General features: G+C 50.2%; 2 protein-coding genes across 2 annotated transcripts; one reads left to right on the top strand and one right to left on the bottom strand.

The window, feature by feature from the left end:
• Positions 1–11,947: 11,947 nt before the first annotated feature.
• On the top strand, positions 11,948–13,126 carry CHC_T00003189001 (hypothetical protein). The gene has a single exon (XM_005714341.1). The coding sequence runs from the start codon at positions 11,948–11,950 to the stop codon at positions 13,124–13,126; it is 1,179 nt and encodes a 392-aa protein (XP_005714398.1).
• A 5,472-nt stretch (positions 13,127–18,598) lies between these two features.
• CHC_T00003188001 (hypothetical protein) lies at positions 18,599–18,745 on the bottom strand. The gene has a single exon (XM_005714340.1). It carries the CDS (start codon positions 18,743–18,745, stop codon positions 18,599–18,601), a length of 147 nt encoding a protein of 48 aa, XP_005714397.1.
• Positions 18,746–24,877: the final 6,132 nt, after the last annotated feature.

Genomic DNA, 24,877 nt, shown 5'->3' with positions numbered 1-24,877 from the left:
CATAATTGAAGTTTTGACGGCTTTGTGTTTCTTCTTCACTTCTGTGTGGCGGACTCACCACAAATGCCAATTTAGTAGTCATGATTATGTTGGAACTGTCCAAGAAGTACATCCTGTCGACATCCGTAACTGCGAAGTTGATTTTACGACCAGCGAGGTCACGAGAGTCAACATGGTCGTCGTCGCTAGAGGCCAATCCCTGTGTGTTCTAGTAGTTGGCACCATGTCTGTTTGTTTGTTTTTCTGCCTTGACGACGTTGCAGTTGCTCTTTTTCGGAGATCGCGACGTGTGTCGGAAAACCGGCCAAAGACCATCGCCTACAGTCTGCCGCGGTTGGGTCAGCAAAACAGACGACATAACGGCATGGAAATTGCCGCAGGGACAAGTATCAACTTGTCCTGATGTCTGCGCAATTGACGTTGACTGGCAAGAGGCAGTTTGGAGTCTTTGGAGTCCACACAATGCCTCTCCAAACTTTAGACGGTTAGTCGCATCTTGTGTACAGTACAACTGTACAGTGCTGTACCCGCCAATAATACTCTCCTCACTTCCGGAACACTGCTGTACAAATTCCGACAAGGATGCATTTTGTTGAGGAGCACACGGCTTAGGTCGAGGAGCCGTGTCGAGCCACAGCTCGCCTGCCGCGGGCGATGGAGGAAAGCGCGATGATGGCGAGGCAGCGAGCAACCCTCGCAGCCGTGATGGAGGGATGCCGTGCGTGTTGTCAAGCTGTTTGGAGCGTGCGATACGCAGAGATGGAGGACGGTACGACGAAGCGATGGTGCACGTGCGTGGGGCGCTGGCAGAAGGGGCCCATTAGAGAAGTGAAACGTCGCGCAGGCAACGGAGGGGGTTTGGGCATGTGAGCAAAGAGAGTGGCGTCGCTGGGCGAGGGGCACTCATTGCCCGCCTGGTGAACGGAGCAGAGGGGGTCGAGGCGGACGCCGCGCCCATGCACCTCGGGGAGACGAGGCATGGGCGGAGGCCATGTACAGAAGGGCACGTGCAGGGGGAGGAACGGGATGAAGAGGAGAAGCGGAGGCCGTGATGGTAGATGAACACAACACGTCTGCACACGTGTATACATTTCTGTAAGGGTTGTACAGATTCTGTACAGCGACGTGCCAGTTCGGCAGTTCGGCACGTGCTGCACGAAAAGCGCGTCGTCACTTTTTGTCGATGACTGTACAGTACTTACAGTACAATTTCGTGCACTGTATACCCCACGTGTTCACACGTGTACATGAGAGGTATAGTGTACTGTAATACACTCCACTGTAATACGTCTCCGGACATTCCGTCCGAGGTCTGATGCCGAGAACGTGTGCGCGCTGTCCACGTGTGTAAAAGACCAGCAGTGTCGCCGCCACCGATATGAGGGCCTTTCTTAACCTTTGCGCGTGGGCGTGCGTGCGTGAGCGTGCCCTCCTTTTACTAAAACTTAACGTCTGAAAAAATTAATGCCTAAATCCGCGCGCCGTGTCGGGCCAAGCCAAGCGCCGTGTGCCCTATTGACGGATCGCCTATCGTGGGGAGCTATTATGTGCCGATCGCCGTCGTTCATGGCAGGCCCAAGACCATCCCTGCATGCAGACCATCCATCGTAGCTCTCCATGGCATCCCGTGTCCTAAATCCCATCTAACTATCATCTCTTATGCCCCCATTTCATGTTCTCGCCAGGGCTGCAGCGATCACTACCGCTGCGATTGCGCAACACCATCTCCGAAAACGCCTCCGCCCTATCCGACGCCGACGACGACGCCGTAAAGCTGTCGTAAAGGGACACGAAGGAGCTTTTGAAGACAAGTTTTCAGCGCAGTTCAGACACATCTCCCGCCAACTGGGAAATCAGGCTTTCAAACCATTGTTCCGTATGACTCGTGCAGCATTTCTCAAGCTCGTTATGAAGCTTTCTCCGCATATGAGAAGGCAGCAGCAGGCAGAAACGGATTATCGAAGCGCAACGCTTCCCACGGACGTTCGATTGGCTATGGCATTGCGAATACTGGCAGGTGCTGAAGTTCTAGATGTCGCGTTAATATATGGAATCGCGTGTGGGACTGTTTACAACGTTTTACATGATACAGTTGGAGTACTGGACAAAGTACTTCAATTCCCCAAGCTTTCACGATCGAAACAGGAATTAGAGACCGTTGCGAGGGGATTTAAGCCCTCACGAGCTCAAGTAAACCCTTTAGATGTCTGTGTCGGGGCCTTGGATGGGATATGCATCAAGATGCGGCAACCACCGAGGGAGAGTAACCCTGCATCTTTCTTTTGCCGTAAGGGCTATTATGCAATTCCGGTGCAAGCTCTCTGTGACTCTAACTACGTATTTCTCTATGCTTCTGGAAGGTGTGGTGGTGCCACTCATGACGCGCTCGCGAATGCTGTTTCTGGATTTATGATGGAGGTAGAGGATGGCCTGCTTGGTGAGTATTTTTTGGGTTGTGGGTGACGAGGCACACCCCGTTTTAGAGTACATTATAGTTCCATTCCCCTCGTCTACACTAACAGAAGAACAAGACAACTTCAACTTTTATTTTTCATCTTTGGGAATACATATCGAGCAGGCTTTTGGGATTCTAGTCGCGAGGTGGCGTATACTCAGGGATCGCCTTGATTTTGCGTTAGAGCATTGTACGGCGATCATGTCGGTAGCAATGAAATTGCACAACTACTGTATTGAGGAGGATAGCGTGCGGGGAAGGAGGGGGTGGGATGTACTCAATGAGACGCTCTCGCCTCAAGAACGTACAGAGGTGGAGATCGACCAAGGTCGATTTGTCGAAGAAATGCGAGCCGACCATCGCGCAGCGCTCGAAAGAATGAGGGACACGAATCAGGCCGTTGCTCGTAACACTCGTAGTTCTATTCGATCTCGAAGAAGGGAAGTTTTGAAAGCCATTGTGAAAGACAAAGGTCTGGTCCGGCCTGCTTATACTGCAGCATAATTGGTTTGCTAGAAAGCTCCGTGTCTCAAGTTGCCTCACCTTCTCGGAATGGAGGTGAGGGGTGGTGGTGGGATTTGTAAATTCTGTGACGCTTGCTTTAAGAACTCATGAACACTGCGCCGATATCGGGAGCGCCGCCTCATACTCGTAGAGCTCGGGCGCTGGCTTGTGCAGCGCGTGCGCCTGCCTTGCGGGCGGGAGAAGTACGACGGCAGCGAAGAAGGTGCGCGCCGGGACATAGGAGGACTCCCTTCCAGGCACTCTTGCAGCCCTACTTGTTCCCACCCCGCCCCCAAAATATACGGCCCCCTCCGCCAAACACCACCGCTCCCCCTCCCCCACCGCCTCTGTCCAAGCAACTCTCTGGGTATTCGCTCGTGCCACGCTTCTCCCCCGCTCTAAGGATCTTCTCACTCCGGTTTTTGCCATCGCCGACACCGGCATATGGCACCCCTCTTCTCCCCCCGCTCCGACCGAGGCCTTTCTCGCTGCGCTGCGTCGCTCCATCCGCATCGCTTTGCGCTCTGAGGGCGTTCGTGTGCTCGGTGACCGCCACATCCACCCCTCGGCAGGCCTAGCCTACTCGTTCTCGCTGTCGGTCCTGTCCCCTACCGAGCATACCGTACGGTATGACAACGTTGTCGCGCGTCTCCGCATGTCCAAGTCACCCACCCGCTCAGCCTTTTCTGAGGACGTGATGGCTGTAGCCCTTTCCGTTCTCCCCAAACAGCGCGTAATGGTGTCAAGACCCGTCAACAAGGCTTTGAATTCTGAACTCAGCGGCATTTTTGAGGATGACTTGGTTGAGCGACGGCTTGGGTGCCTGCGCCCGGTTGGCACAATCGGCAAGAGGAATACCAGGTCAAAGCTGATTGCGAGAAAATTGCTTGTACCGTGCGAAGCTGACATTTATTCCACTCGCTACACACCATCTACAACCGTTTCCAACCCGACCGCATTGTATGGGCACCCCTGGGCTCGCCCTGCTCGCCCTCCCGTTCCGTTGCTACCGACACTAGCGTACTGCACTACGTGGAATGCATGTGAAGGAGGAGAAAACGGGTCACCTTTCATCTGTCTGTAGCAAGAGACAGAACGAATAAATGCACTGATTGTACTCTTTGCGAAACAATGCTGACTACAAAACGGCTACACTTCTGCTGACAATTTGCGATTCTTTATGTAGAGAATGGGGGACTCCTTTCCCGCTCCTGCCCCGCCCCTGACTCGCCCCTTCCTCGCCCCTGCCCCGCTCTGGTGCCGCTCCTGTGCCGGCTCCTGTGCCGCTCCGCTGCCCGGGCTAAACGCCATGTCCATGCCCGTCGCAAACATTATGCAACATAGACCTTTCTACAGTACTGTATCTGCTGTTCTCTGTTCATCATCCCATAAACGCATCGATCGCAAAACCAAAGAAACAGTTATCCCTCTGTGCTCTTGCTCGGTTGTTTTCTTTTTACAGCACTGTATCTGCTGCTCTATGTTCATCATCACATAAACGCATCGATCGCAAAACTAAACAAACAGTTATCCCTCTATCCTCTTGCCCTCTATGCTCTTGCTCGGTTTATCCGAAAACACTACACCTCCCTTGGTACGCCCGCGCGTTGCACACCTCCCTTGGTACGCCCGCGCGTTGCACGCCCCCGTTCGTACGCCTGCGTTGTACGCTTCCCTTTGTACGCCACCCTTGTACGCCCTCCTTATACGCCCTCCTTATACGCCTCCCCTACACGCCTCCCCTACACGCCTCCCCTACACGCCTCCCCTTCATACGCCCCCCCTCCCCCTTATACGCCTCTCTCAGACGCCTCCCCCTTTTTATGCCTCCCCCTTTTACTTCTTTTCTCATGCACAATAACGCAACCTCGTCCCTCTCCCTTCACGCCACTGTCGACAAACGCTCCCCCCTTAGACGCCTCCCCTTTGTACGCCTTCCCCTTTTCCTTCTGTCCTCATGCACAAATGCAAACTTGTCTCTCTCACTTCACACGACCGTTGACCGACGTTGATCGACGCTCCCTTTGAGCTGTCCATCCTCCCCTCTCCCCCTCCCCGAAGCACACGTGTGCCAGTCACGTTCCCCATCGAACGAACCTCATCGAATCACGAACCACACGCGCCACAGCGGAGTGTTGTGCACAATCTCACCTATGCAAAACTGTCCTTTGCTTGCGCAGATGTCAACAGAATTGCGGCTCCGCGGCGCGTGCGGCGCGCTTCGTCCAGGGCGGCGCGGCCGCCCCTCTCGATGTAGCATTTACCTCCCACAACAAAGGCTTGGCAAAAGCTATGCAAGGTGTATTCAGAGCCGAGCCAACTGAGTCCCATGGATATATACATCCTGCGAAGAAAACTGAAGGCTTTTATGCGGCTGCGAAAGACCAGGAAACCACGCACTCGAGAATCTACATTACCACTTTCGGGCAGTGAAGACGACGACTCTTCTGATTGCGAAGACGAAGAGACTCTCCCCACCAACAGCAACATCTACAGTGGAGTAGGAAGGAATGCGAACGGCAAGACCGAAAGCATTGTGGAAGAAAGTCGAAAGCACAGCGCTCGTGCAACTGGGCATACGGATGCCAAATCAACAGAATCGCACGATGGGGACATAAAGCCCCCGAACTCTGCGGCTTCGAGGTCACAGCAAATTACTCAAGTGGTCTCTCCTGTCAGCTTATCTGTTGCCGTTGCGAAGCGCGAGAGAGAAATGCTCGCGCTTTTGACAATTCTGAAAATGCAGGCTTTCTCCATGAGCGAACTTGACCTTTTCCAAGACGAAAAAGTTTCCCAGAAAAGGAAGGCTTTCGCCGTGGAAAGCCTGCAAGACCCAGCACCAAGAGAAGGGAATCAAATACCGTGTCGTCAGCCACTGTGAGATGTGTCGTCCACGGCCTACCCTGCATACTGAATACCAGCCGAGCTCTCGGAAGCTGCTCGGCTGAACTCAGCAGCCTACGCAATGAAGTACGGGCCATGGAGATACGCCGCCCCCTATCAGTGAACGACGTATTTGGGGGCAATTATTCTGTCTCTGCCTTGGAGCGACCCCCGGTGTTCGTTGGTCACAGCAAGGATTGGACCGAGACCCCGAGCGGCGTTCTTCCTCTACGGGAAAAGACTGGGCTCGAACCCTACAGTGGGCGGAAAATATCGGATATGCAGCATTCGCTACGAAGGACATGGAAAGAAATGTCAGACTATTCCTTCGAGACCTTTCCGCGGCTTACGGAGAATGATTATTTGGTCGACATTCAGAAATGCCGTTTGATGCTGTAACCTTAATTTCCAACTCGATGGTTAAGCCGGATGCAAGAGGGCCAATGAAGAACCCAGATCTATTGAGGCGGAAGAGGAGGAGATAGTGCTGGAAGAGAAGGAGGAGGAGGGCGCGGAGGGGGACGAGGAGCAAGAAGACGTGCGGAGGTTTTACGCCATGAGGAAGAAGGGCGTTATGGAGGCTCGCGACGCAATTGCGAGGATTGTGCAGATGAGGGAAAGGGACGATAGAGAGGGGAGAGAGGGCGGCAGGAGGGGGATTAGGGTGAGGCCCGCGAAGAGACGCAGGGTCGGAGATGGCGGCGAAGAGGGGGGGCGCGAGGGGGAGGGGAACGCGGCCGCGGCGGGGGCGGAGGAGGGCGAGACAAGACGGGGTAGTGGGAGAAGAGGAGGCAGAAGAAGGGGAGGCATGCCGGGTCAACGGAAAGGCTGGACAAGGCAGCGCGGCAGGCAAGAGTGGGGCAGCGGGGGTGATGTGGACAATGCCATGGCCAGACATTACCACATAGCCATCACAGAGCTCCACACGAAACTGGACGCAGTAACAAGAGAGAACAGGAAGAGTACAGGTGGGGTAGCCACGAATATTGCGGCTTATATCGTGTCGCCCCACGAGAACGGTGACATGGCTACAAAACTTGCCCTTTTGAAAGCTTTAGCCCGCCCCTCTGGTGAGTTCAATTCCTGGAACAGTCCCATCTACAGTCGCTATGCTTGGATCAAATGTATCCAAAGGCTCAATACCACCAGCCCCATGGAGGTCTTCTCCGGCTTCAAAGAGCGTTGTTTCAATTACTGTGCGCGTGCTTGTCGTATCCGACCCATATTCAACCGCGCTTCATGATGTTTACTAGATACTTCTACAGTATCATGTCAACCCTTCCTACACAGATCCGAAGGCGCGTTCGAATTCTTGCGAGATGTTGTCGTATTGCTGCTTTGTCCTGAGATAAACAGAGTTATCACGGCCACCCGTTTCACTCTCAGCATCTACTACCTGCGCATATGACCTCTTAAGGAGGTCAACAGCTTTTATTCTCGTTTCCATATATTCCAACGCATGGAACTCTGAGTTCCCATTGCTCTGACGAGCCTCCCCATTCTCCACGCTTACAGTTCCATAACCACCCACCTGCCCCTCCGAATGTTTTTGGCGATCATTGTCCCCATGGCCACTGATACAATCAGTTAGGCCCTTGATATGGTCGCAAAGAAACCTAGTGTCTTCGCAAACGATCTTCTTTCGCCTCTTTGCCCCTGTACCACTTCCGTCCTCCCGGCTAGAACTCCCGGGAGACTGCTGAGCTCCCGGGACCCGATCCACCCCACCTCCGGCCTCGTCAAATCCAGCGCCGTGGGGAATTATTCTCAGTGTGAGGCCCAACATCCCGTCGACACGCGCTCCCGGAATATCCGTCCCCACCCGCATTACTATAAACATTATCACAGACCTCTTCGACCCCGCATACAAATCCCCGTGCCCATTCCCCTGCACGAAGTCTAGAAAGCGAGATAGAGTACCGTTATGCTGTCCAGATTTTTCAAAGTTATTGTGCGCAATAGTGTATGGCCCACGCATGTCGTACCACAATTTTTTAGCTTTCCGCCCAGGACAGAGATTGTAGGAGCCACAGAAGGGTCAATGTCGCCAACCGGTGCCCCTCTCATGTCCGCATGGGGCGTGACGCTCGTGTCGTTAAAGCGCTCAGCGACTGTCTGCCAGTAGTCTTCCCGGCTGACTCGGTTTTGCTGTTGTTCCTTAGTCAACGGCTGACCTGTTCCGGCATGCGCCAGTCGAGCTTGATCGTCATCTCGCAATATGAGGCACAGCCCGGCGAACATTGACATTGTGAAGTCCGCCGTGCCGTTCCCATTTCCCATCCCTCCGTACCCCGAATCACCACCATCCCCACCATCTCCTGGCACTAGCTCCCCATCTACCATCATTTGGCGTCTTCTTTCCGCCTCGGCCTCACATTCACGCCAATGGTCCCTCTCGGCCGGTCTGAAAGTGGACATTAATTCCACATCCGAGGGCACGGGCCTCAATGCATCAATCGCTACCCGTTTATCCCGCACCCAAGATGAGAAATTCTTGAACAAAGGCCTGCTTGCGCCTTCGACTTGGGAAAACACATCTGCAGCCGTTTTTCCCCGGCGTAGACATAGGCGAAAATAAAGAAATGCGCGAGCCACTCGCTCCGTCTTTGTACCACCCACCTTCCGCCTCCATATTCTCAACAGCTTTCGAAGGACGATATCAGTATGAGATAACAAAAAGTTGTACCCAAATTGCAAGGATTCGCTTGCAGACAGAGCTAAATGTGTGCCGTTTTCGTCCGAATACTGTGGGTATACCTCCCCACGAGGGTTACCTGGGTCTATCCTGTCCTCAACGTGTTCATTTTGCCCTGAGCTCGGAGCTGGCGCGAGTCGCACTGCGCCAGCTGGAGTCTCTTGCGAGTTCATGTCACTGAATCTCGGTGCTGCGCGGGGGGTTACAGTAGCAGAAGGTGTTCATACTGGGAATGGTGTGAGCGGAGGTAACGGTTGGCTTGCAATATCGGCGGCAAACGCGGCGTCCAAGGATCGCGAAAGGGACCCCGCGTCGCAGAGGGTAGGTGGAAGATTGGGGAGACGAGCCGCAGATCCGGGATGATTTCGCGGGCTGCGGCGGGGATGGATCGATACGACCATGGAGGGAGGGAAAAGGGTGGTTGCGATTGTTCAGGGAGTTGGGAATTGTGGTGGATGGGGGGCTTTTGCGGTGGCGGGGTGGGCTTTTGCAAGGGCGGGGTGGGATAGTGCGCATCCAGATCTCGTTTTCGAATTTTGCCTTAGCTGCGAGCATTTTGCTTTTGGTGCGTGTCTTCCGCCATTTTTTGAATTTTGGAAGAGCGAAATGGGGGCCAATGGAAAGTGCTTGAAAGAGTGCCGTGCTGTGTGCCTGGCGTCTCGTTGTAAAAGATAGAGAGCTGTAAAGGCCGCCGATCGAATTTATTGAACTGGCGTGGGGCCAATGAGAGAACAGGGAGGCGTGCACACACGCCCACGCACGGAGGTTAAGAAAGGCCCTGATGTTCACGCAGTAATCGTGATTCACCCAAAATCACGAAATTTCACGCTCCGCCAGCGTGATCAAAAATCATCACGCAGCTTGCATGGGGATAGGCGATGCCAAGTAGACGGAACACGTGTTGACAACGTAGAAATGGGCCGTGTTGAAATTTCGTAATGATTCGGACATCGAGAGGAGCACAATCTCTGACAACCTCGCCAAACCTCTTATTGCACCCATTAGACGTCTTGCATGTCCCGCTTCCCGTTCATTGCTTACCTTGACGCCCATCTTTGCGCCCCCTCCCCGCCTCCTCTCTTATGGCATGAAGCGTCCGCGTCCGTCCTTCATCACCACGCCGCTCCACCGACGGCCGCCGCATCCAATTTCCGCTACCCGCTCCCCGACGGCCGCCATGCGCCCCGTCCCGGGTTTCCGCGCCCTCCCTCCCTTCGACGCGCTCCTGCTGGACCAGTTCGGCGTCATCCACGACGGCCGCACGCCGTACCCGCGCGCGTTGTCCGCTATACGGCGCCTGCACTCAGCGGGCACCAAGATCCTCATCCTTTCCAACTCGTCGCGCGAGGCGCACCACGCGCGCCGCAAGCTGGCTGCCATGGGCGTGTGCACCGACGCCATCCACGCCGTCATCACATCAGGCGAGCTCGCGCTGCAGGCCGTCTCTGACGCCATGCGCCACGCACCGGCGAGCCGGGTGCTGCATATCAACTGGGGGGAGACCCGCGGCACCATCTCGAGCGAGAGGCACGGTATTCGACAGTTTCCCGTCATGAAAAGCGTTCCGGAAGGCCTGCTGCCGGATCCAGCCGACGTCGATCTTATCGTTGCACACGGTACGGACGGAATCATGACGTCCGCTACGTCGCTGCAGCCGTTGTCTATTGACATATTGACAAGGTTGTGTCGTGAGGTGGCCCGCGTGCGACCCGACGTGCCTTTTTATTGCGCTAACCCTGACTTTGTCACGGTGGATGGGGGCGCCCTGCGCATCATGCCAGGACAGCTGGCGAGGGAGTTTGAGAGGGGCGGGGGCAGGAACGTCATCAGGCTGGGAAAGCCCGGCCGGAGCGTGTACGAGAAAGCAAGGGAGATTCTAGGAGGAGCGAGCGTGTTGGCCGTGGGGGATAGCCTCGCACATGATGTGCTGGGCGCCGCCGAGGCGGGCGTTGAAAGCATGTAAGTGATACCTTGAACGTTCTGCTTGGGTGATAGCGAGTATGATCGCCGAGATACTGACTTGTTTATTGTATTTGTTGGTGTATTTTAGGTATATTGCGGGCGGCATTAACGCGAACAAGTTTGGCATTCAGCCAAGCGATGGTTTTAAGGACGAGGATTGTGCGTGGGATTGGAACGAGGGGGCTTTTGAAACGTTGAAGAAGGATGACGCGCCAGAGTTGGGGGAGCGGAATCCGACGTACGTGTGCCCGTTTTTTCGATGGTGAAGAAGGGAGATCACGCTTAATGTAGCGCCGCCTTATCTTCCTACTTGCGAAAGCGGTATCCTATAGAAGACTACGCCTTTGTAAACTGTTTAAAACATTTTTAATTGTGACTGTATAAATGTACCATTCCTACTTGTGAGGATCATCACCACACTCTCTACGATGGCTGTCATGATTGCACTTTGTTTATAGAAGTATATTCGCAACGTTCAAGTGATACCAGGTACAACCTGACATGGCGCCGCAGTGTGGAAGCCCACTCAATTCTAGGAGGGGGCATACGAATGGTCTCCTCAAGCGCCGAATCACAATTCGGGGCATTGTCGGTACCCGCAGCGAATACACACGACACAACGAAGGCTTGGTTCATGTTGATTATCGATGGAATGAAGCGGGATGAATAGTTCAAGAATAGCAAAGGAACGGTATAGTGAAATGGAACAATATGCCCCGTTCCTACTCTAAAAAGAGGCACAGCTCAAGAATTAGAGACTGGTACTTGTTTAGCATGTAGAAGGACAGAAAGACCGGGCAAATTCAATCAGAGCGAAACGATTTCAACATGAACAAGATATGACAGATAAGAGAAGGCAAGGTTTGCGATACATTTCGAAAGTGTGTATGGCTTTCTATTGACCGAGACTACTTTCTGCTCCATAGAATCTTTGTCTCTTTTATGGTCCATCTGGACAACGTCATTCTCTGCAGTAAAGAATCTAGTGTGTTCCTCTCTGCGCTGACCCCACCAGAAAACTGATAATGCATCCCTTGGAAGTACGGTGGACGCTTGCCTGGAGGCAGGATGGCACCTCTGTCGCTCAAGAGAGAATGAGTGGGACGATGAGGGGCAAATAGTTCTGTCCTCCAATGAGCTTTTCCATGCAAAATTTATCACCCAATAGAGATCGCGCATCAACCCATCCGATGGGCCGAGATCACCGTGATCGTCTAATCTACATAACTCCCAACATTTCGCGTCTACGCGCAAGACCGTTCCTTGGCGAGCTCATCGAGAAGAACAGGTGCGACGGTCCTGGTTTTCATTTCGACATGTCTCCTACCAGCCGAGAGGTCTTCTATGGAATCCATCCACTAGGCTTTGCGCCCGTTCCGTTTCGTTCGCCGTGTCTTGGAAGAAACGACGCCACGATCCGCTGCTCCGTATGGCGGTCGCCGACAGTCATGGAGAGGCGTCCCATGCGAATCACATCATTGTTTAGCGGAGTGCGATTGCGGTCAACAAAAATTGCAATTGCAGCGCCGCAAAAGGTAGCAAGCGTCGCTAAAAGCTGTGTAACGAAAATGATTGTCGATCCCTGGTCCGTGTCACCTGAAGCTGTCGATGCTCTCGCCGCACAATTCTTTGCGGCTTCCCTTTTCCCGTACCTGGGTTTCCTCTACTATCTGGGCCGGGATGAAGTGAAGTGTCCCAAACTCGCGAATTTTGGCTTTCGCTTCCTGTTGGTATTCGTTTTCGCAACGATCCCGGCGGGAATATATGCCAAGGTTCACTACCACGATATCCTCGCAAACATTGACTGGTTGCATGGCGGGGCAGAGTCACTTCTCACAATTACAAACTTACTCATCGTCCTTGGTTTTCGCGGCGCCATGACACCAAACGTGATCGACGCCGTACCAACTGAATCTGCAAAGACAGAAGAATCCCCTATGCGAATGAATTCTACCATTGTCCCAGCACTCATCACGTCCCTTGGCAGTTTCTTGTCTCTCGCCGCGCTCGGCAGCCTGCATGTGGAACCAGCGAACGCCTTATCGTTTCCGACTTGGGTGATACATGTATCCAGCCTTGTTGAATGGCTAGTTGCAATGGGCCTAGTCTGGAAATATGCTGAGGTCACGGATAACCCCGCATGGAAGGGACTAACGTGGGGCATGTTGCCATTGCACACCAGCGGAATCTGTGCTTGCACGTATCACTTGTTCTACAACGCACCAAGTTTAAATATACTCGTTGCACTGCAGGCAGCGCTCACATTCTTCGGAAATGGCACTCTCGTGGCAGCGGCGTACAGAATATCCCGGAGTGAGAAGAAGACAATGGCCGCTCACAAAAGCGTTTCCAGCCAGAGTGAAAAGAGGAACATATCATTGGTTGGGTTCGAAGATCTAGCGGTGCAGTTGCAACAGGACTCCAACGCGAAGTTTTTGTTGAAACTCTTCGGGATTTCATGCGTTGGATCAGCTCTTGTGAAATGGGGTTCGCTGGCCATTGATGCGCCATTTGAACCTACGCTTGCGCTGAGTCTAAGTATTATTGTGATCCCGACGGTTTTGAATATGGCGAAATGGGCTGTTCGGAGCAACAAAGAGATGTCGGACTTCGGAGGCTTCTTATAGATTTGCATTCGTCTTTGTCAGTTGTCCACGGGTGACATGAAGGCTTTCTTCTTCTTTCAACGTGTATCGGAGTTGAAATGCATGAACCTATGGTTACGACGCTCTACATGTCTGGCTCTCGGCTTTTTTCTCCCGGTACGAAGCATTGTTCCACAGCCACGGTGTGGCGCGTGCACCCTGCGTGACCGATAGCTTTAATTTGCTCTGCAATCGCAATAGCCGAAGATCTAGTCTACGGACGCAACGGTAATCACAAGCTGCTTATCTCCAGTTTTGAATCGAAGAGTGTGTGACCAGTTTGGCATTACGTTAATGGCATTTCCATGCTCATAAACGCAAACTACATCCCACCAGAAGTATTCCGTTTTTGAGACGCGACACCTCCATGGATACGAACCAAAAACTTTGACAATGATATTTGATATCGTCTCATGAACAAGTGCAGGGTAAGATCTTTGTGTCGTTCTGGTCTGTTGAAGAGCCCTGAAGACTCCGCAAGGCGGGGTAGTTTCCGCAATGCCTTGTTTAAAACTACTATACTGTAGATGAATGATTCAGGCCTATCGAGGCCGAACTGGAGCGGATAGGCCATCTGCCCTTCAAGTAACCTCGCTGTCGAACCCGATCAGAAGGGTCCTCGCGAACTCTTTCTTGTCATGATGTCATGCCCAGTAGTAGCTCAGCATGTATGTTTTCTGGCGATTCATTATCCGACTGCAATGGCAGTGTCCTGAACTATGCTACACTAGCTAGGCATAGGCGTGAAAAAAAACAAGGCTGTTGCTATATTCACGGATATATCAAGAGTGCCTTAGTTAACCTCCTTCTTCAAACTTACCGTGACAACACCATGAGGTGTTGCAGTTTCTTCGGGCAAGAAGCGGAGTCCGTCCACATAAGCATCAATGCTACATGGTCTATCCATTGACAGATCAGGCCTCTGCTGTATCTATGTTTGAAGAAATGGTCTTCGGATATCGGAGAAAGACGTACGTCTCGTGCCTCTTCCTAACTTTGAATGTGCGTACACTACTGTAGATCGATACCTCTGAAGAGCATTTTGAAGTGGGGATAAGCCCAAAGACGCAAGTCAGAATTGCATTGAAGATAAACATCTCGTTAATGTTTTCGGAAGCCTTAATATTAAGAGCCCGTTGTTAGACTGCCAGCAGTTGCGAAAGGTGAGGGCTACGAAATAGGAAAGTCTCATTCGAGGTTGTCCTCCGTACAGGCGATTTCTGGACTTTTGAGTTGTACTAAACAAAGCGTGTAGGATGCCAGTGCGAAGGATATCGAGTAATAATACCACTAGTTTGAGTTTGCAAAACGCTCCGGGCAAGGCCTGAGGGAACACAACTGATGCGATGTGCATCACCAAAACTCCCCACCCGCCCAAGTTGCACTGCAGGCACAGTACAACACGCCCGAATTTTACGCGAGGAGGTGAGTCAATGACTACTGCACGTGCGGTATCTTTGCTCTGCTACTCCGTGTCCGCATTCGCTAATCATGTGTGCTACCGGTTCTAGTGAGAATTCTGCAGGGGAGCAGACTTTGTGCAAAATTTTCGTCTCTATCGTATGTACGTATTCTTCAATCGACATTGCACTGCCACAACGTACAGTGCCGTGCTGCACGGTACGTGCTTTCAATAAAGAGCAGAGCTTTCCCGTTTCTGTCTGATTTGCGACGCCTGCTTCTTTGGCATCGGGATCGCGACTGTCTTGCGAAAGAGTATTTGAAAGAGACGGCATACGGTTGAGGGACACGTCATGTAAGACCCAGGACATGGTTTTGGTCTACGTCCTGTTTCTTGTGCTCCCCCGACTCTTCACACTTTCTTAAACGACACTTGAGCACTCACACCCTACGCTTGAGGGCATGACGCGCCCAAGTCGGAGGGCTTCTCCTGTCATGGGTTCCCGTCCGTTGACCCAGCACGAGCAATTTTATACGTACTCGTACAGTTGGTGGTGTCCGCTGCCAACCAGATGGCTTCGCGCTACAGCGCACACCGTCAGAGAATCATTCTAGCCAATTGTGACATTTGATACAGGAAGGCGCAAAATTTCGGACCGTAAGATTTATCTGTCGTGATGATCACGTGTCGGACTCATTCTATAAATGTTAATTGGCATGCTTCTGCTTCGCGCGAGGGTCTTTTTCTTCTTCTTCTCATGTCAGAGATACTCAGGAGCGATTAATATCAAAGTGCACGTGAACGACATGTGCGCGGAGCATCGCAAAGGACCGGCCATACTGATTTTGTGCCACTCGGCTGCTACAGTATGCCGAGGCCTGGTCCTGCATGGATAAGATTAGCTGTCACATTGAACGCAGACGAGACTCGAGAGAAGCGTACGGTACGGTATAAACATGTCAGAGTACTGCTAGAATAGCAGCAAGTCTCGTCGCATGTGATGTCTCCTGTTCCCCAGTTAACTCGACGTGGTCCCCGAAAAGGTTTTCTCTGGTGATGCTAAAAATCTCAAGGTATGCAGCGATGATAAATCTGTGTTTAAAATGATCCCTAAGACTTGGAAAATAGTGCGGTCTTAGCTCTCTCTCGTGGCGGAGAGATCATGATGTCTTCTTCAGACGTGCAAGTTCTAATCATTTCGAAGCTTAAACCCTGGAGTAGCCTTGCGAACAATTCTACAGTCACTTAGAATGTTACACGTACGCTGGGAGTACAGTATCAAGTGTAATGGGTTTCAGGTCTATAAACATCGTGAGGAACTACGCACACGCACCTTGTGCTAGGTGCATCCCAGGGGTGCTGCACTGTACAGTCTTGGATTCCATCAAAATATATAGATATATATTTCACAGCATAATATCTTCCTTGAGAAGAGTGTGGCAAATCAATATAGCGACACTGATGGGGCCTCCACGGAGGCACCTGGGCACGTCAAAGGCGTAATCCGTTTCTACAACGTCATGCAGGATCGCTCCATTGGTCTCCGTATCTTCAAGAGAGTGGCACCTGAAGGTCTATACTGTACGTAAAAGCAAACCGCGAGGAGCATATGGCTGTACCTCAACGCTGCCAATCTCTATATTGCTGTCGTTGAAATCCAGAATAGATGTCCGATAGAATGACATTTCCAGTGGGCCGGGAAGCTGAGAAAAACTTTAGACTTGAAAAGAAGCTTATGGCAGAGACTGAAGACGAGAAGCTGTTGTCAGGTTTGATGATGTGTACTTTAGATTTGGATCTTGCCGCGATAGTGTGCTACTGTACTGTACTGTACTGTACGTGGACAAGGCCTCTGGCTGCTCCCTGCAAGCAAGTCCGGGCTGCACACATACGGACATGAAATGTGGAGGTTTGCGTGAGAGAAAGGACACTTTCGCGTTCCGTGCAGCAATGAAGGAGGAGGGGCAAAATGTGCAAGGAGGTAGCAAGAGGAAACGGAGAGATAAAGGATGACGCTGCAAGGCTATAATCGTCGTTTTAGTGAATATGAAGTACAGTATGGATTATGAATAAACCGGGTTCTCCCTGGTTAAACAGGGTGTAGACGTTTTAAATACAGTGCACTGGACAGTACTGTATACTGTACCGAAGTACTCACGGAGCAGGAGGGATGTGTTTTAGGCGGGAAACGAAAGAAACCAGGTTTTTGGGCAGGGGGATGAGGCAGGCGGGATCGAGGATGTGTATCGATATTTTTTTGGAAACAAACACATAGTCAAGGATCTCGTGTAAAGCGGCTTTGCGTAGGTCTCTCAACAAAGGGTGTAGTCTTGGTGGGTTTGTCGCCCACGCAGGGGATGGCGGAATTGATTGTGTGACTGACACCGATGAGCGAGAAATTGTGAGATCGAATGGACTTGGGGCATTTGGAAAAATGTTTCAACCTATCGCCCAACAAGTTGGGAGTGGTTAGTGGTGCGGGTGGCAGAAAACACAATCACTTGCAGAAAATGGCCCTGGCATAACATGAAAAACAAGGGGTGGGACGTGAAAGAAGGGCACGCAGAAGGGCACGCAGAAGGGCACGGAGAAGGGTACGCAGAAGGGTACGCAGTGGACCGGCGATGCACATCCAGCAGCCAAGTGAGTGCAGCACAGAATATTATAATCTTGGGCATTTTCTTGAGCTTATGATGTAGGGCACTCAACCCTTATTTTAGTACCCCCAACTGTGCGGTGCTACTGATGACGGGGAAAAACACGTCTACACTACGCACTGCGCAGCATATGTGCTCGCCGCCGGCCACAACCATGCTTTAAAGCCAACGCCGTGCACTCGTTGTTTTCCACCTTCCCATATGATACTCAATTTGGAATATAGGCCTGTCGAACGAAACAGTCATGCTGCTGGTTGCCCGAACCGTAATGATGTGGTCAAAAGCTTTGGCGCCCTCTTTTCAAGGGCCTTGTATTTTAGAGCGAGCGCGTTGTTGAGCACTACGTGTTCGAGAGTAAGTGGGGATTCCTCTGCCCTGACTTGGTGCGAGAAATTGTTGCAGGGAGGGGACGAACGCCACCTCCCCGGCGCCAAAGGTACAGACTGGAGGAGCTTACACTCTTGCAAGTGAATGTACAATTATACAGTCGTGGCGATGAACAGACTGTCGAGTTGACGTCGTTGCCCTTTATCAGGGAGGGGCAACGCGCTAGGGTCTGTGCGTGCCCAATCACTATTAGTAGAAAGGAACAAGATGCACTGCTCTTTGTTTGAAGGCACTGTAATGCACTTGGGTAAAGGCTAGGGATCTTATTGACGCATTTTAAAAACCTTCAGGAGGGATCTGGTGCAGAAAAGGACGCATTTACTAATATTATGATATGGGGCGAAACCCGTCTCGTTTTCATGATGTCCAAACGAGTGGTTTGCGTGAATCCGTCCCTTAATGTCACCATTTATCGCCATTCTTCTGCTGGTTCGTTAAAAATGAGAGGAGGCCCCCTTACGGCATAGCTACCAGGCCTTGCCACGTGTCCCATGAATCCAATGCCATCGTAATTCTGCATCCTGAATTGCTATTGCCTGCGGCATGGATGAGATGCGTGAAAAGTGAACAGCATGCTAACGAGAGCATCGGATAACGGTAGCTCTAACCTGACGACTAATAGCCCATTCGCACTCATATACATCCCCACGATTGCCACTTTCCCCCGTTTTGCAAAGGAATGACGGTTCCATTCGCGATGCTCAAAATTTCTCTCGTAGCGCGCTTCGAATTCGATAGATGCGTGCTCCCAGGGCATGGGCATGGGCAGAACGGCGCAGGAAGAAACCCTGCCAGTGGTGTGCACGTGGCAGTGCTGCGCCTAGTGGGCATTAGGGTTCTCGGCACCCCGACCCATTTGCTTTCTTACGATTTCCTATAGCCCAACGGCCAATATTCATGCCGAGTTCAAGGTAAACAGCAGATCAAACATCTCCGGGATCATAATTCTGCAGTAGAACTTGTGCTGTACGGTACATTGCTTGAAAATATTCATGCAATATATCGTTTTCAGAAATGTCTTGGAGACCTGGCCATGAGTTGGTGCGCAGACAAAGCCCCTGGTATATAATTAAGAATTATAGCCCGATTATCATAAACATGTCTCATGTCCAGACATGGTGGCAATAATCTTTGATTGCAGAGAAATAAAGGCATGCGTGATATAATGCCTTACTTGAATTTGATTACAGAATCAGCCTTCTGCTTTGTCCATACTGTATTGCTTTCTAAAAACACATGCGGGCAAAATTGTTATTCCTCCCAAACTGATTTCTGCATATGCTCCTGGTGCACAGTTTCAGTCGTGATAAAGATCACCCCTACTCTTTTGCCCCTCTTCTAAGGTCCTCTTTGTTTTTCAAGCTCTCACTTTCCGCCGCCCTCTCTCACCCTGCGCTGCCCTTCTCACCCGCACTTCAGCACTGCCACATGTTCGAAAACCACCCCCTCTCCATACTGCTTAGAATCGGCCTCCACGCCACCATGAGCAGAGCACTTGAAAACCCCACGAAGAGCCCTGCGACAATCCACTCATTTCGAAAGCCGTGTCACTTTCCTCAGTTCCCAAAATTTTTCTAGCAAATCTGCCAGACGCTCCATGCTGTACCTCTACCGGGTACAGTACTACCAGTCGCCGGGCTTTATATCTTTGCAGTATCACCTGTCTTTCTGCCTCCACCGGAAGCGGTTTGTGCCATGCGATGCAGTGCAGCGTCACGGGCATGAAGTTTTTCTTCGCAACCGTGCTCTCATTCACACTTCTTCCGACACACCACCCGACACCGCTGCCCGCGCCCTAAATTGGGTCTCTATGAAACAATAAACAGACCCTATCGTCCTTGATGTCCAAGATTCGCGTTGTTTGCGGGTCGATAATTAGGAGCCCTCACAATCAAACGTATGGGGAAACTGAACATCTCACGCTTTGACTGGTCACGACGCAGCTTGCATGACACTGCCCACACTTCTTACCACTGTTCGTTCTTAACGTGTTAGCTACCACTGCCTAAAATGCATTTTAACTTCAACAAACATTATCCATTGCTGGCCATTCCCATACAGCGTATCGGGCAACCATCCTCTTTGTGCACCTTCGCTGTCTTGTGCAGCAAAGGGATTCCTGCACCTGACGACGTCACTTTACTTCAGAGACTTGACCAAGCCTGAAGCAACACCGACTGAAGGGGGATCAAGTGTAATTATTCGATTTCAGATATTGCCCTCATTGTCGCCGGGCAGTCGCACTTGTCTCATGCCGCGTAAGTGTGACACTTTCGTCGCCTGTATTCACAAAACAGGACTCTTCGGTGTGGCCTTCCTTTTAGTTACCGCTGAGGACACCAACTATGGAAGAGCGACTGTGGGCTTCATGTGGCTTGTGCAAACACAAGCGCTCCAAGCGCTCCCCTTAGGGAATGAGTTGCAAGTTGTGACTCTCTTAAGAGTCACAACTTGCAACTCATTCCCAGGCGTATTGCACATCTAATACGTATGGCAACATTTAATCGAACAGTGGCTTTTAGAAGCTCTTGTTTCATAGTGGCGACAGTACTGAAGTGGGACATACCGACGTCTAATGGAAAATCCTGATTTATCGTGAAAGAAGTGTTGTCTGTTCCTTGTGCTATGTGCTATATCTGAGTGAATCAATATATTTACTTCTCAGGCAACTTTGAATACAACACAACACTGTACCCGACCACTCTCACAATTTTCTATCACGTGACTGTTGAAAACGGAAACTGCTATTTCTGACATATTAATAGTGGCCAAGACGCTTCAAATTAGAGCTTTTGTGTTGATCTTGAAAAGCAATGCAATCCTGATACCGTACAGCATAAGAAACGTTCCGAGCCAAAACTGTGAATCAGTGGACGTGCAGTAAATTGAGAATGTGTACGTTTCAAGGCCTCGAGTTAACCATCTGACCTACCCTCGACGTATACCATACAATACAGCTATTTTGCGAATGTGGAGAGGGCCGTAGTCCAAGGGGGCCCTCCGGGTCTTTCCCTGTCATAAATTTGGTGTTTCTGGAAGTATTATGGCCAGTATGACCTAAAGTCACTCTCGTCCAAGGCGAAAGCAGAACGAAAACCACTATATAGGCGGCTGTCTGATTATGTTAATTTAAACTAATTTAAACGACAACAGCTTTTAATTGATACCGAATTTCTCCGCACCCAATATCTACTATCTTCTGGTATCTCTTCTGTGTCGTCCTGTTCAGTTCGGTACGGTAGGTCGGTACGATTGGATTAATGCAGTGAATGTCGTGTGGATAAAGAGGTCAGTGTATCGAAAAGTTGATGTACTCAAGCCTGAAAAGTTGAGTCTGCAAAGTGGTTCCTCTATTCATACCTCATGCGTTGTAGTCTATAGAGTTTATTCGGAGTGACTTTATTGCTACCATGTTTAGTGGAAATGGGTAGTAGAGTGGTGCACTTAAAGATGAATAAAGAATTTCAGGGGAAAGGTCCCGCTCTTGGTATGTAGCAATACTTTATGGCATCAAGATAAAATACTGATGGAGAGCAGGTTGGGACCATACCAGCCACTCTGATGAGTGAATATCATGATCAAGAAAAATACATCGCAAAATGAAACTAAGGCTGAAAGGATGTCACAATCAATGTCTAGGGAATTGTGCAAAAGCAAACATACCGTAGAAGCAGGACCCGGCTGCTGGACCGCACTCTTTGTGTTGACTTTCCATTGCCCTTCCATGAAGAGTTGAAAAACTGATCCGTTTTCTCTATTAACGCTCTCCCTATAATTTTGCTTTGAACGTTTATTCGTGCCCCATGACTGGTAAGGATGATTCCTAATCGTATTTTTTCTATAGACGATGTGATCTTGTCATTATCCTCATATGCACGACTTGGTCATTCCTGTAGTGCTTCGTACCTTGCCTCTACGAAAGCTCGTTTTGGATCAGGAAGTCTCGCTAAGCTGGAATAAAATTCAAACCATCTCGCATTTAAATAAAGTCAACTCTCGGATACGGAGAAGTATGAACAGATGAGAAGTAGCTCTGTTGGAATATTTCACTTATTGATTAAGCCCAAGCCCTGCAGACTGAGTGCAATTTTTTTCAAGATTCATTGCTGCAGATAACCCTGCCGCATGGTAAAACTAACTCTACGATTTCTCTCTTTTCTTGTCCAGAACTGATTCAAAAACTCTCAACAATTTCACTATGTAAAATTAGTCCACGAGAGAGCTTTTCTATGAAAGCGGATACTAGTTTTCTGAATTTACTTGTAGAGAAAATTACATGAAACTCTAGTGTCTACTCTAGCTGTCGATAAAGAATTGTTACAACCACGCCCACCCGAAAACTTTTTGTTCATTAGACACGCATACATGTAACAGGGCAACAGTAAAATCAACAATCGAAATGTGCCTATAGCCGTTTGTCTTCCGTACGGATTCTTCTACATGAAAGAAGGCTTTTTCCGGCTTGAATAGTCATTTTCTAATCCGTTTTAATGAAACTGTGCGGCTAGAGTCAAAGCAAATGCAAAAATACATTGTTCGCCCTCTAGCGTCTAAACTGGCGACTGGTCTCAGATTATCTGGGCTAATTTTGCAAATGTCGGCTTCCCAAACTAAAAAGGTTTACGACTTCCAGAAGAAAGAATGTTTCCCGCGATTTTAAGCAATTCAGATGTCCTGCTAAACCAGATTTTTTAGAACTGATGATTCAACGACTTCGCATCTCGAATTATATGACATATTGCTCTGACGAGTAGCTTCTTCACATTTACAAATTGCGTAACTTCAACAGTGAAGGGTTAGTAATTCTTGAATTCAAGTAAGGTCTCATTGTTTTCCATACTCTAGCTTGCAAGAAGAAATTTTTTCCCTGCCGTAACCATCAAACTACCCGAAGGGTATTACATGAGACACGGAAACTTGATATATATTCAAGGATGCTCGTTCTCCTATACTGTAGCTGCGGCGGTGCAACTGATGGCTCGAATGAAAAAGTGTACATCTATAGTATGCATTCGGCATGCAGTGCTCTACGGTCCCGTAAAAAGAAAATTTCCGCATATGCTTTCGAAGTACATCATCTTCCTCCTTTGCAGAACAACTTCTTTGCCTTACAAATTCTCAACAGCAAGTATGTATTCATCAACAATTGTCACTACCGTAATAGCCTTGGCTCACGTGGACTTAGTTCCTATGGTCTGTAGATACCCCTGACTGCTTTTCGACCTCGCGACATATTCTCGTAAAATTCAAAGAAACTTTGGCAACAATGGAAAAATACTACCACACACGGAGGGCATATCATCAGACAAGGCTCTCCAGACTTTGCATTCCAGTCATTGAGGCTTTGTTGAGGCCCCAGAACGTGCATAAAACGCATCTTTATGATCGCATTTATGCTAGACCAACGCGACACCGTGACATTGCAGCGAGACTCTATTGCTCCAGCGCCAACTGTTCTGAAAATCTACATGGCTCGCGAAGGCATTAACAGCCCAAACACAGGAGTTGGCGGTGTCTTGCCATCGCTTTTCGACAAAGTGGGTTCGCAGGTGTTGCCAATTACGAGTTCGAATATATCCTTTCTTAGTGGCCTCGTCCACACTTGTCTGAACGTTTAGTCATCTGTTGTTGATCATGGCAAGAAGTAGTGTTGTCAAGGTTTCTCTTCGAGCGTGGTTTCCGGTGTACTGTAGTACACATGTACTGTACCAAGGGTACTGTAGTGATTTGTACAGTATTGCTCCAATCTATTTACTCGCACAAATTCTGCGTTTGCTTGCGTACTGCATCAGGTTGAATTGGGGGGAGAAAGGGCGGCACGCCTCGCTGTCCGTTTCGGATGGCTACGTTGAATAATTTTGGCATGGTACAGTATCACTACTCCGGCAGGAGACATACTACATAATTCCAAGGATAGCGGACAGAACGGTGATGCGAAGGACGAATAGCAGTGACTGATGCCACACGCTTGCAAAGATCATTCTTCACTCTGTGAACTGTACTGCGACCGAACTCCAGTGCAGCCCAGATTATCTCGGGCCATCCAGCAGTTTCCATACCAACGAAAGACAGCTAACGAGACCTAAAACTATAATGGCGCAGCACTTTTTGTATAAAGCGAAAACGTACGTGGGAGATACTGTGGAGGATAGATAGGCTTTATATGATAACATACATTCGTATGGGAGGGTATCAACGATTCGATAGCTATGGACGGGTATATTTGGCAGATGAGGGAAAAAGGTCTATAAGGCTTTGTGCCAAGCTGTGCACAAGATAGTCGGTACGACATCGGAAACACTGCCAACTGTTTTGATATGCCGACAGCAGCGGTGCAGAGATCAGCCCAAGTTGTCAACGCCAGCGATACGCCGAAAAGCGTTCCATTCCTGCCAGCAATCTCTCCATGACGCACCTTGCACCTATGTAGCTTTATGGCACAATCGCGACCCTACCGCAAGCAAATAAATCAATTCTGGCTGTCGATAGTCTCGTTGTCGACTGTAAAAATCAGTATCGCCCCAATTTTGAGACTTCAGCACTTAATGATCGCGACGTGTTTGTTCTGCATTCGATCGGCCTGAATAATGTGCACTGGGGAAGCTAAGGTCTTCCTCGGCGATGTCGGAAACTTCTACGATACTGTACATGGATCAATACAGAGGGGAGGATGCTTACAACTTTAGGGACGGCGATAGGCGATTCGAAAATGGTGTCTTAAGCGGTGTAGGAGATGAGTTGATTGGTATCGGCATTCCCGAGAAAACGGATGGAAAAAGCATGGGAAGTGTATTCGCTGGTATGTGTATTTGCGAAGGACGGATGAAAATGACAAGGACAAGCGCGAGAGGTCGGGAGACGGGTGGGCAAAGGGCAATTGTATGATGCCATTATGTTGAAGTTTGAAGGAGAAAACTCGATCTTCAGCGTGTGCAGAAATACAGTCGAGTTAGTTTGAGAAAAGAGTGTACTGCACCCTTGGGTACTGTACACTCGGTGCTGTATAATACAGAGATAGGTTAATATCATGTGAGGCATGGAAACCCCCGGAGGCTGAATCGGGAGGACCTGTACAATTTTGCAAGGCTAGGTCGAAGGAGAGATGTCGCGACGTGTGTATGCTAGTGTGCTACTAGCTAGAAAGGGTGAGAAATGGTTGCAAGAAAAGGAATGGAAACAGGGGATTCACATGCCTCGCGCATCGTGGCTAGATAAGGATATAGTACGGGGCGGCAGGTAAAGTTAAACGTGTGTGGGGCTCCGCACGGTGTGCCAGAGAAGGAACTC

Source organism: Chondrus crispus, genomic scaffold (assembly GCF_000350225.1).
Source record: "Chondrus crispus Stackhouse genomic scaffold, scaffold_179, whole genome shotgun sequence".
NCBI lineage: Eukaryota > Rhodophyta > Florideophyceae > Gigartinales > Gigartinaceae > Chondrus > Chondrus crispus.
Note: the sequence above shows the minus strand (reverse complement) of the source record. Positions and strands in the feature narration are given on the sequence as shown.